Below are 12,923 nucleotides of genomic sequence, written 5' to 3'. Positions count from 1 at the left end.
CCCAATTTCTGCAGGACCAGTTTAAAGAAATCGAAAAATCAATAAATTCAAACAAATTCTGGGATAAATGGAAAGTACTATACAAATCAAATCAAGAAGATCTGGCTATCCAAGATTGAGAGATATGGAAAAATAATTTCCAAGAATTCGCGTCGGGCGGTCCACGGATTTTTTTTACAGTCTATGATTTTAATGCACGGCTAGCCGTTGATTATCCCTTACGTAAATCATATAGATTTGTAACTTTTTAAACGATGGCATAATGTGTCATTAGTGTATCATACTTAGTTTTCCATCATTACGGTCTTCACTGCGCAATCTCAGGACCGAGACTCTCCCATCCCGGATGAATCCAGCAAAACTCCTTACAGCGGACATGTCCTGAACATTTGATTTCGGGCACACAGATCGTATTCCACATTTGCCATGTTTGACTTGGTCAGGCTTTACCAGCCCCAACCCCTCTCTGACCTGCGCTCCCCAAAAACACAACATGATCACAGCTGATGCACGAGAAGATCAGACTCCGGAAGAGTCTCTCTGCACCCCTGGACTGACGAACACACTCATATTAATCTGAAAGCAAACACGAAAGTTAAAAAGGAAGTGCTGGTTTCAGGCTAAACGAAACCTTTTCGATTTCCCACAAAATGAAAGCGTTTGGAAACTGTATCTGCCACGTTTGTAATTTTTTTAATAGAGAGTGATAAGCTAACCCTTATTTCCGCGCAACTGAATAAAAATAAAACGTCCTTAAAATTACCTTTTTTATTTTTTATTCAGTGGCGGAAACGGGCTTCCATACAAAACCATGATGACAAATAAAAATACGGATGAGGGATTACAATTTATTTGAAAACGAAAACAAAATTTAAAGAGATAGCCTAGTTTCACCCAAAAATGAAGATATTGATATAAATTATATACTCCCGTCTTGTTCGAAAGCGTGACATAATATGTCTTATAGCGCCACCTTCTGGCCGATTTTCACACAATTTGGTACACACATTCCTTTGCATGAGGGCTATTATCTATTTTGTACCGGTAAAATCATTCAGATTTGTCCAGCAGGTGGTGGTAATGCAACTAAAAGTTGTAGAAGATGACTGACTGTATCGGTAGTAGGTTCAAATGAGCCAAGAGGGAAAATTGTTGGGAGGACGTTTGTAGTAACAATGTGACAAAAAACACCCGCCAATAATTGGTTCAAACCTGTGAACCAAGCAGATTATGAAGGAGCGCCACAAAAACAAGTAAAGTTAGTATTGCATACTAACTAAACACAATTGTGAAAACATTGTGTTAAATCAAAACAATTATTTGGTACTTAAACTTATTTTATTCCGGTTATGTTGCCTCTATTGTTCCATGTGTAAATAATCTGATGAATATCATTTTTTAAAAATGCACAATAATAGACATATTTACTAGAACATGCATTTTTATTTATCTATGCAAATTAATATGTTTGAAGAAACACTAAATAACAAAACATACAATAAGTTTGAGTTGACATGCCAGAATATCTGTATATTAATGCATTATATTAGGCTATATAAAAATCACAAAGGGCTTTAGTTAATTTATTCTACCAGCAGTAAAACATGAACAATAAAAAGTCTTTTAAATAATGCTAGAAATAGAATATCTATAGCTCTCACAATGTTTATTTACATATATAAGCAATTTTTATGATATCTAACCTATATAAATCATGATAACTAGCCAATATGAGTGTTCCATAGCCAATAAGCTACAAAGTTTAGCAGCATATGCTTGACTGCATATGGTCTGGAATTTGGAGGGAATTTCACGCTCGTCCAAAAACCTTACAAAAGTTGATTGCATGTATTAGCTTGTCACGAAGTGTGTTGATATCGCTGTATTTGGGAAGAATTAATCTGCCAAAACAGGTCTGGGCCTCTGGCAGTCGGTCTTCTGCATCAGGACAGTCCCGCAGTTCAATCTTCAGAGAGCGCTGTGAGAAACCTCCCACAGGTACACGGTCCGTCCCATACAGGAAAACTAGAGAAAAATAAATAATGTGAGACAAATAATAATGATATTCCTTAAATAACGTAGATACATCAAGACATTCGTGTTCAAGACAAAACCTACTCAGAAATTTCCTCTTGTTCTCTTCAGATAACTCAAAGAAAACAGTCCAGAAGTTCTTGATGAGCTCATCAGAGGCAGAGCACTTTTCATAGGAGGCACACTGAAGAAGAAGCAGAAAAACTCAGGTACTGTCAAATATTTAAAACGTCAAACATTGGCACGTTTCTTGAACACGTTTACCTGCTGAAGCTCCTTCCACTCGTATTTCGGGGAGCCGTGGAGAAGCTCCTGGAGTTCCTCAGGGTGGAACATGCTCCAGACATCAAGTGGGCAGCCCTTAAAGAAACCTCTTGAAAAATGCTCGAACTGTTTCTTCACTGACTTGTTGAAAATGAAGTCGACATACAAATCCACATACTTCTGTCTGAAAAAAAAAAAGTGTTTTCACTATGCAGTGATGGATTGTTGCATCCTCCTGCTGGAGTCCCCATGATCGCCATCAGAGGGCACTCCTCCCGTCTCCCTTGCTTTCCCATCATGAACACCCATAACCTATTGCCTGGACACTTCCACCTGTGTGTCACTACCTCATTAACTCCATTATAACTCTATATACATATTATAACATCGAGAGGACATTTAGAAAAGGAACGTTTTGTCAAGACAAGCTTGTGTGAAACATTCAAAGATATTTTGAAGATTTGACAGATAGATCTGTTTCTACCTATTAGCTTTGGTCACTCGAATCTGATCTCCGTTTGGGATGAGCTTTTTTCCTTTGACCTGAAGGAGGTAAATAACAGCATAAATTTAAACAACAGCTGTGTACACTAATACATGTGAAACATAGAAACTGTATTACCATGAACTCGAAACCGAGCATATCCACTACTTCGTCCTCGTCCTCCTCAAGAAGGCTTTTCAAAGTTCTAATGTGAGATTTTTGAAATACAATTATAAATATGACCTGCTCTGTAACACTACAATGTATAAATTCGGATGGCTCGTAGTCTTTAATCGTTTACCTGGCCTCCACAGGAGATAGTTCCTCCAGATCATTCAGTGTGGGACTCTGCTGGAGGAGTTTCTTGAACAAGGCCAGCGGGAAGTCAATGTTTATATAATGATTGGTTGTAGAGCGCCATTCCACAGATAACGCCAAGATAGTAAAAATCCCTATTAGCTTGCATGCCCTGCAAAAGACACAAGCATCGTGGCGCATGTATGTGATATATGAGAAAGACCACATTAGGAAGAACAAGGAATGTTTGGTGAACTTACATCAGGATTGAACCAAACCAGTGAACTCTCATGGACTTCCAGGACCTTCTTCTCCCATTTCAGAAGAGACTGGGAAAGGAGGGAGAAGAATTCTGCCGATAAACCCATCAGATCTACTCCGTTCTCCCCAATGAACGCCACCTGCACAGGAGATTTTCATTAAAATACCATATCAGACATTTCAACTCTGATTTCAATTCTTTAATTCTTTTACCTGCAGTGGATAACAAAAAGAGTGGGTTTTTTGTCTGAGATACTTTAGCGTGTCTGTCAACACTGATTCCCTGTTTATGTGCAACATGTTGCCATTTAAAATGATCCTGTCTGGGTCTGGAAAGCTCTCTAAAAGTTGACCCTGCAAATACTAAAAAGAGTAAAATGATGTTAATAGGATAGTCCACCCAAAAATAAAAATTTTGTCATCATTTACTCATATGACTTTATTTCTTCTGCAGAACACAAATATTCTAAAGAATGTTGATAACCAAACAGTTTGGTGCCCATTGTTTTCCATTATATGGTTAAAAAAAAAAGGAAAAAAAGGCATTTCTCAGTTTAAGAGTGACTAAATGATGACAAAATTTTCATTTTAGGTGAACTGTTACGTAAAAAATGTATTATTTGTCATATGCATGTTTGGCATATGTATGACTTAGTATATCCATGTCTGACTTACAGAAAACATTCTCTGTTTAGATACAGTGTCAGCCACAAAAGGGAACTTGACCAATATGTTAATAGATTCCTGAAAGAAAGATGCATTGAAGAAATATAAGGTTTCTCAAAGTAACTGAACAAGAAACATAAAAATGTCATACATCATGTATCAAGTCGACAGCCTTTAATACTTACAAAGCAGTAATCTTTCGATTTCACCGTATCCTCCCAATCGTCGGGAAAAGCAAAACACAAAAATGGCAATAACAGTTTCTTCAAGGTGGCTAGCAGCTATTGATGTAGAAAAAGAATATTGTGGTGATTTGGTTTTCCTCTAAAAATTTCTTTGTGCAGCAGAATTCACTATTGCTTTGGTTCTTACTGTATCTAGCAGATCATTGATCTCATGAATGATGAAACCCCTGTTTGGGATGTCTCTGTTGGCACTGCAGCAGACCTTCACAATAAAGTATAAACAACTATTATACAATGATTAAAATACATCTTTGATCCAAAAAAGCATCTTTGTTTAAAAAGGCACCTGATAGATCATTGAAAGGACCTTCAAAAACTTCTTCAGGCGTTTAGTTAAGTCATAGCCCATTTCACCACAAGAAATCTGGCCAATCAGCTCAGCAGATGGTTTGCGAAATAACCTCACCAGGCTTTTGAGCCAATCATCAGGGAGTTTGGACCAGTACTTCTCTGAGAATATAACACACAAAAACTTAGACAAATAGAGCAAAGCCAAAAACACAAGTCAAAGACTGAAAGGTCTTCAGCTTTACCTAACACCTTGTGAGAATCAGGATTCAGCTCATGAATTTTGGAGGCCAGAGCTTCAGTGAGCTCAGTTTTTTGTTTCTTGAGATGTCTGATGAGTTCAGGGAGGAGAAGATAAACTCTCAGAGCTTCCACACCAGTTGGATTTGGATTCAGAGACGGCAGCAGTGTCTGCTGAACCACCTTCACTACCTGAGATACAAAAAATAAATAAAATTAACAGCATCTGAAATGTAATTAAAATTGGTTATAAATGTTGGATTGATCATTACCTCTGATATCAAGCTTTTATTCTCTGATAACTTTGCAAAGGATGTTTTAACCAGATCAAAATCCAAACCACAATGCTCTGCAGACGTCTGAAAATGATCATCACAACTACAAAAACAGATATTTACTTTAAAATCTGTAATGGAAATAGTCATTTTAGGCACAAAAATAAGAAATGACTAAATAGAACGACCTAATTTTACCTCGTTTTGAGAAAACTTCCATTCAGAGAGGCAGCGGAGGAGAACACAGTGTTTATTTCCCTGTAAATAACAAACTACTTTTAATGATTCTTTTTAAATCCATTTACATGCATTACTTTCATACATACAATTGCTCAATTGTATCATTACACCTCTAATTATAAAAATAGTAAGAATCCTACAAACATAAGATCAAGACTGTAAGGAAAACACTCACTGTTTTATTGTTGCCCATGAATCAGTTCCAGACAGCCATCGGTCAATCATTCTGTCATTTAATGTCAAACCCCCTCTGCTTGGATTGGATTTGGCCTTACTTTCAAGTTCCTACAAAATGCAAGTAAAACAAGAGTAATCACAGTGCAGCAATAATTTATGTTAAACTACTAATGAATGAAAACTGCCATGCCCTACTTTGAAAAACAAGGCAAAGGAATGATTCTCCCCAGCGATGATTTTTTCAATCGTATATTCATGATTGCATTCTGTGTACAACAAATACTTAGTTCAGATCTTTGGGCATCATCATGAATATAAAAATATTCATAACAAAATACCCTAATGCTAAAAGATGACTTTTGCTTACCAGTTGGCAGATCCACAGGGAAAGGCACAGACTGCATGATCATTTCTCCGTTTCCCAGCTGCCCTTGCGTCCCACATCCAAATGAGTAGATCAGCTTTGACGATGTGATTGATACAAGCGTGTGATGTCTTTGAAAGAAAGAAAAAAATCATTACTAACCTGAATTATACAAAGACTTGTATTAGGGCTAATATATATCTTTCGAGGAATTGTCATTATGTTATGGTTGCATGAGATTAAAAAAGGGTGCTGTCAAAGAAATCTGTAGTTTTTCTCTGAACACTAATTGCTTATGAACAGTCTTTACCTCCCACATGTGACCTGTGACACTTCAGACCCCCACAGTTCAGCAACCACCCGCGGATGATGTTCATCTCTAAATGAGTTGTGCCCAAGCTGACCAGAACCTCCGGATCCGAATGTGAACACTGTGCCGCCCTAATGATACAACCATAAGATCAGCATCTATTTCAGATATTGTTACTTTACCATACACTGGCAAGACATCTCATAATTCATATAGCGTGATATATTTTATCATTTAAAAATAGTACAGTTAGGTTCATATATATTTGGACACTGACACAATTTCCATAATTTCGGCTCTGTATGCCTCCAGAATAGAATTAAAATGAAACAATCAATATGAAAATGTAGTGCAGACTTTAAGCTTTAATTCAAAGGGTTGAACAAAAATATAACATAAATACTTAGGAATTAGAACCATTTTTATACACAGCCCCCCATTTTCAGGGGCTCAAATGTAATTGGACAAATAAATATAATCATAAATAAAATGTTCATTTTTTATATTTTGTTGAGAATCCTTTGCAGGCAATGACTGCCTTGAGTCTGGAACTCGTGGACATCACCAGAGACTGGGTTTCCTCCTTTGTGATGCTTTGCCAGGCCTTTACTGCAGCTGACTTCAGTTATTGTTTGCTTGTGGGTCTTTCTGCCTTTAGTTTTAATAATAATGCATTTTATTTAAGGGCGCCTTTCGAAAGAAGCAAGGTCACCTCACAAGCAAGCAAAGATAAAAAATAAAAATACAAATCACTACACAAGACAAAAACACACAACAAACACTCAGCATATTCAGATAAAGTGCAGAAAAGACTCAAAACATAAAAAAGCCTGTATAAAAAGATATGTCTTAAGACGCGTTTTAAAAGTCAGCAGGCAATCGCTGTTACGAATATCAAGGGGAAGGGAGTTCCATAGGCGGGAGGGGTTGTCTTCAGCAAGTAAAATGCATGCTCAACCCGGCTGAGATCAGGAGATTGACTTGGCCATTGCAGGATATTCCACTTTTTTTACCTTCAAAAACTCCTGGGTTGCTTTTGCTGTATGTTTTTGATCATTTCCACTTGTACTATTAAGCGCCGCCCAATCAACTTTGCTCCATTTGTCTGAATCTGGGCAGACAGACAGTATATCCCTGTACACTTCAGAATTCATTCGGCTGCTTCTGTCTTCTGTCACGTCATCACTAAACACCAGTAACCCAGAGCCACTAGAAGCCATGCTTGCTCATTACACTGCTCCACCATGTTTCACAGATGATTTTGTATGCTTTGGATCATGAGCTGTTCCAAGCCTTCTCCATATTTTTTTCTTCCCATCATTCTGGTACAGGTTGATCTTAATTTCAACCGTCCAAAGAATGCTTTTCCAGAAGTGGTCTGGCTGTTTTAGATGTTTTTTTGGCAAAGTCTAATCTGGCTTTGTGGTGAACGCTCAGTATTTGCTCTCGTGAAGTCTTCTCTTGATTGTAGACTTTGACAGTGACCCGTCTATACCTCCTGGAGAGTGTTCTTCACTTGGCTGGATGTTGTGAAAGAGTTTTCTTTACCATGGAGAGAATCCTCTGATCATCCACCACTGCTGTCCTCCGTAGACATCCAGGCCTTTTTATGTTGCTGAGCTCACCAGTGTGTTCAGTGAGCTCCTTTGACTGCATGAAGTAGGTTAACAGCAACAGCTTCCAAATGCAAATGGCACACTTAGAATCAACTCCAGACCCTTTACCTCTTTATTAGTTCTACTGGATCTTAGCGTTGCGTTCGACACTATCGACCACAACATTCTTTTGAATAGACTAGAAAACTTTGTTGGCATTAGTGGAAGTGCCTTAGCATGGTTCGAATCGTACTTATCTGACCGCCATCAGTTCGTAGCAGTGAATGAAGAGGTATCATATCGATCACAAGTGCAGTATGGAGTACCTCAAGGCTCAGTACTAGGGCTGTTACTTTTCACGCTTTACATGTTACCCTTGGGAGATATTATCAGGAGACATGGTGTTAGCTTTCACTGTTATGCTGATGATACTCAGCTCTATGATACTCTGATGATACTCGCGGCAAGGTGAAACACACCAAATTGAGAAACTAACGGAATGCATAGTCGATATAAAAAACTGGATGACAAGTAATTTTTTACTGCTAAATTCTGAAAAAACAGAGGTGTTAATTATCGGACCTAAAAACCCCACATGTAACAACCTAGAACATGATCTAACACCAGATGGCTGCTCTGTCAATTCTTCTTCATCAGTCAGGAACCTAGGTGTGCTGTTTGATAGCAATCTGTCATTTGAAAGCCATGTTTCTAGCATCTGTAAAACTGCATTTTTTTCATCTCAAAAACATATCTAAATTGCGACCTATGCTCTCAATGTCAAATGCAGAAATGTTAATTCATGCGTTTATGACCTCAAGGTTAGATTATTGTAATGCTTTATTGGGTGGTTGTTCTGCACGCTTGATCAACAAACTACAGTTGGTCCAAAATGCAGCAGCTAGAGTCCTTACTAGAACCAGGAAATATGACCATATTAGCCCGGTTCTGTCAACACTGCACTGGCTCCCTATCAAACATCGGATAGATTTTAAAATCTTGTTAATTACTTATAAAGCCCTGAATGGCTTAGCTCCTCAATACTTGAGCGAGCACTTATCACACTATAGTCCTTCACGTCCGCTGCGTTCTCAAAGCTCTGGCCGTTTGATAATACCTAGAATATCAAAATCGACTGCGGGCGGCAGATCCTTTTCCTATTTAGCACCCAAACTCTGGAACAATCTACCTAACACTGTTCGGGAGGCAGACAAACTCTGTCAGTTTAAATCTAGATTAAAGACCCATCTCTTTAGCCTGGCTAACAAATAACACACTAATACGCTTCTATTATTCAAATCCGTTAAAGGATTGTTAGGCTGCATTAATTAGATCAACCGGAACCGGGAACACTCCCCATAACACACGATGTACTCGTTACATCATAAGTAGAATGGCATCTACACTAATATTTGTCTGTTTCTTTCCTATTCTGTTTCTCAGTCCGTATCCGATCAGATGGTGGATCAGCACCAAGAGATGATGTCTACAGCCCTGATCGTCAGCAGAGACCAGGACACCCAGATGACCCCAGAGACATATCCCCAGCGAAAACCTCGATTAAAATACAATAAAACTAAAAATATAACAAAATAACTAAAAATATAATAAAATGCCTAACTACATAATACTATTATTGTTAGAAATTGCAACAAAATAAAAAAATAGAAATATAAACTTTTGAACTGCGGGTTTCATCTGGTCAGAGGAGAACTGGCCCCCTGACTGAGCCCCCTGTTTTTTTCTCCATTCTGTCACAGAGGGAGTTTTGGTTCCTTGCCGCTGTCGCCTCTGGCTTGCTCAGTTGGGGACACTTAATTTTCTAGCGATTATCGCCGATTTGATTGCACAGATACTATTTAAACTAAACTGAGCAAGACAATGACATCTCTGAATTCAATAATGAAATGCCTTTAACTGAAAATGTAGTGTTTAATCTTATCATTATACATTACTGACACTCTATCCTCCAATTTGATACTGTTAAGTGCTTTGACACAATCTGTATTGTTAAAAGCGCTATATAAATAAAGGTGACTTGACTTGACTTGACTTTACCTGCTTAACTGATGTAGAAATAACGAAGGAATAGCCCACATCTGTCCATGACACAGATTTTGAGTTAACTGTCCAATTTATGGTCCTGGACTTATGGTCCCTTGAAAAGGGGAGAGGTACGTATTAAAGAGCTGTAATTCCTTAACCTTTTCTCCAATTTTTGATGTGAATACTCTCAAATTAAAGATCAGAGTGTGCACTTTAATCCCATATTCATTATATAACAGCAACTATATGAATATGTTTGGTCAGCTACTAAAATTATAAAAATTGTGTGTGTGTCCAAATATATATGGACCTAACTGTATGTAATAATAATAATAAAATAATAAATAATAATAATAATTATGATACTGTACCTTTGATAAAGTGGCAGTGTGTTCTCCTCCACATGAGATGGACACAGTTTTCTTCAATTGAAGTCTATTTATAATTGTTGGGACGTGTCTGTCTTTGGTGACAAGAATTGTGAATTGAATTCATCACTTCCAAATGCAACATTTTCATGCTTTGATTTGACACGGTATTGCACAATTTAGTACCTTTACGTGTACTTTCATACTGTTACTGATTTAGCTTTTACATGAAGAAATAATCAGACCTGTAGTGTCTCCGAGGCCCAGCTGTCCAGCAGAGTTCTTTCCCCATCCAAACACGACTCCAGAGAGAGACAACACAAAGCTGTGGTCTCCTCCAGCGCTGATCTGAGCCAGCGGGATCCCACTCAGACTCTGAACATGTTGAGCAGACGGAGAGCCGGGATGATCTTTCCTCAAACCCAGCTGACCATGAGAGTTCTCACCCCACACGAACACCTGACCATCTGAAAGAGCAACAGCTCTGAACATCTACACTCAAAACTCAATCAATTCATGGCAATCATAAGATAAGAAAAATGGCAGATGTTAGATGAAATAGTTGTGAATACCGTTGGTTAGTGCCATTGAATGATGGTCTCCACATGCGATCTGAATCACCTGCCTGTTATCCAGACCTTTGAGAGACCTGCAGAGACAGGACAATCTGTCAGATCTGTTATTATCATTTATTGTCATTTATACTGTCATGTCTCCATAAACATACCTGCACACAGTAGATTTATCCATGATGAGAACTTTTCCTGAATCAGAAAGAAGAACAGCACCATCTCCTCCACAGACTATCAGTCTGATTTTGTCATCAGTTTCGTCATTTAGCTCTTGTGATTCTGGAGTAAATAAAATATATAGGCCTAGGCTATTAAATATTATAAACATGTTTATAAACACAAAAAAAACATGTTTTATTATTAAAATATATTTATGTTTTCATTGCATATCTTATCAATTATTATGTTTTAGCCTATGTAGTTATAATTTAACAATATGAATAAAACAAAGCGCCATTTATTGTATCATACCTAGATGATCATCACTGTCTTCACTGCGCAATCTCAGGACCGAGACCTTCCCATCCCGGATGAATCCAGCAAAACTCCTTCCAGCTGACATGTCCTGAACATTTGATTTCGGGCACACAGATCGTATTCCACATTTGCCATGTTTGACTTGGTCAGGCTTTACCAGCCCCAACCCCTCTCTGACCTGCGCTCCCCAAAAACACAACATGATCACAGCTGATGCACGAGAAGATCAGACTCCGGAAGAGTCTCTTCTCTCTTCCTTCCTGGACTGACGAACACACTCATAATAAACTGAAAGCAAACACGAAAGTTAAGCAAAAGCGTTGGTTTCAGCCTAAACGAAACTTGTTGAATTTCCCACAAAATGAAAGTATGTGAGAAGGGAATGATATCTTTGGACGTCACTGGAAAACGAAACCAAAACTTAAAGGGATAGTTCGCCCAAAATTAAGAGTCTGTTGGCAATTTTTACTCCCGTATTGTTTCAAATCAGTACTATACAGGTGCTGGTCATATAATTAGAATATCATCAAAAAGTTTATTTATTTCACTAATTCCATTCAAAAAGTGAAACTTGTATATTACTGTATATTCATTCATTACACACAGACTGATATATTTCAAATGTTTATTTCTTTTAATTTTGATGATTATAACTGACAACTAAGGAAAATCCCAAATTCAGTATCTCAGAAAATTAGACTATTGTGAAAAGGTTCAATATTGAAGACACCTGGTGCCACACTCTAATCAGCTAATTAACTCAAAACACCTGCAAAGGCCTTTAAATGGTCTCTCAGTCTAGTTCTGTAGGCTACACAATCATGGGGAAGACTGCTGACTTGACAGTTGTCCAAAAGACGACCATTGACACGTTGCACAAGGAGGGCAAGACACAAAAGGTCATTGCAAAAGAGGCTGGCTGTTCACAGAGCTCTGTGTCCAAGCACATTAATAGAGAGGCAAAGGGAAGGAAAAGATGTGGTAGAAAAAAAGTGTACAAGCAATAGGGATAACCGCACCCTGGAGAGGATTGTGAAACAAAACCCATTCAAAAATGTGGGGGAGATTCACAAAGAGTGGACTGCAGCTGGAGTCAGTGCTTCAAGAACCACTACGCACAGACGTATGCAAGACATGGGTTTCAGCTGTCGCATTGAGCCACTCTTGAACAACAGAGCGTCAGAAGCGTCTCACCTGGGCTAAAGACAAAAAGGACTGGACTGTTGCTCAGTGGTCCAAAGTTATGTTCTCTGATGAAAGTAAATTTTGCATTTCCTTTGGAAATCAGGGTCCCGGAGTCTGGAGGAAGAGACGAGAGGCACACAATCCACATTGCTTGAGGTCCAGTGTAAAGTTTCCACAGTCAGTGATGGTTTGGGGTGCCATGTCATCTGCTGGTGTTGGTCCACTGTGTTTTCTGAGGTCTAAGGTCAACGCAGCCGTATACCAGGAAGTTTTAGAGCACTTCATGCTTCCTGCTGCTGACCAACTTTATGGAGATGCAGATTTCATTTTCCAACAGGACTTGGCACCTGCACACAGTGCCAAAGCAACCAGTACCTGGTTTAAGGACCATGGTATCCCTGTTCTTAATTGGCCAGCAAACTCGCCTGACCTTAACCCCATAGAAAATCTATGGAGTATTGTGAAGAGGAAGATGCGACATGCCAGACCCAACAATGCAGAAGAGCTGAAGGCCACTATCAGAGCAACCTGGGCT

General features: G+C 38.5%; 1 protein-coding gene across 1 annotated transcript in view; it reads right to left on the bottom strand.

Annotated features, from left to right (window-relative positions):
• The window catches only part of LOC131543674 (uncharacterized), a 26,300-nt gene extending 14,699 nt beyond the window's left edge, over nucleotides 1–11,601 (bottom strand). The window contains 26 exon segments of the mRNA XM_058781266.1: nucleotides 285–517; nucleotides 1,815–2,025; nucleotides 2,119–2,218; nucleotides 2,299–2,482; nucleotides 2,783–2,841; nucleotides 2,921–2,987; nucleotides 3,084–3,184; nucleotides 3,186–3,251; nucleotides 3,340–3,480; nucleotides 3,554–3,703; nucleotides 4,016–4,084; nucleotides 4,192–4,287; nucleotides 4,379–4,453; nucleotides 4,538–4,701; nucleotides 4,785–4,971; nucleotides 5,052–5,157; nucleotides 5,253–5,312; nucleotides 5,470–5,579; nucleotides 5,667–5,737; nucleotides 5,839–5,966; nucleotides 6,146–6,276; nucleotides 10,158–10,249; nucleotides 10,400–10,621; nucleotides 10,727–10,803; nucleotides 10,882–11,005; nucleotides 11,198–11,601. Coding sequence (XP_058637249.1) covers nucleotides 285–517; nucleotides 1,815–2,025; nucleotides 2,119–2,218; nucleotides 2,299–2,482; nucleotides 2,783–2,841; nucleotides 2,921–2,987; nucleotides 3,084–3,184; nucleotides 3,186–3,251; nucleotides 3,340–3,480; nucleotides 3,554–3,703; nucleotides 4,016–4,084; nucleotides 4,192–4,287; nucleotides 4,379–4,453; nucleotides 4,538–4,701; nucleotides 4,785–4,971; nucleotides 5,052–5,157; nucleotides 5,253–5,312; nucleotides 5,470–5,579; nucleotides 5,667–5,737; nucleotides 5,839–5,966; nucleotides 6,146–6,276; nucleotides 10,158–10,249; nucleotides 10,400–10,621; nucleotides 10,727–10,803; nucleotides 10,882–11,005; nucleotides 11,198–11,405 — 3,232 coding nt within the window. The 5' untranslated portion in view covers nucleotides 11,406–11,601.
• Between the last annotated feature and the right edge of the window lie 1,322 nt (nucleotides 11,602–12,923).

This window comes from Onychostoma macrolepis, chromosome 01 (assembly GCF_012432095.1).
Source record: "Onychostoma macrolepis isolate SWU-2019 chromosome 01, ASM1243209v1, whole genome shotgun sequence".
Lineage (NCBI taxonomy): Eukaryota > Metazoa > Chordata > Actinopteri > Cypriniformes > Cyprinidae > Onychostoma > Onychostoma macrolepis.
This window is presented reverse-complemented; position numbering and strand designations above follow the sequence as displayed.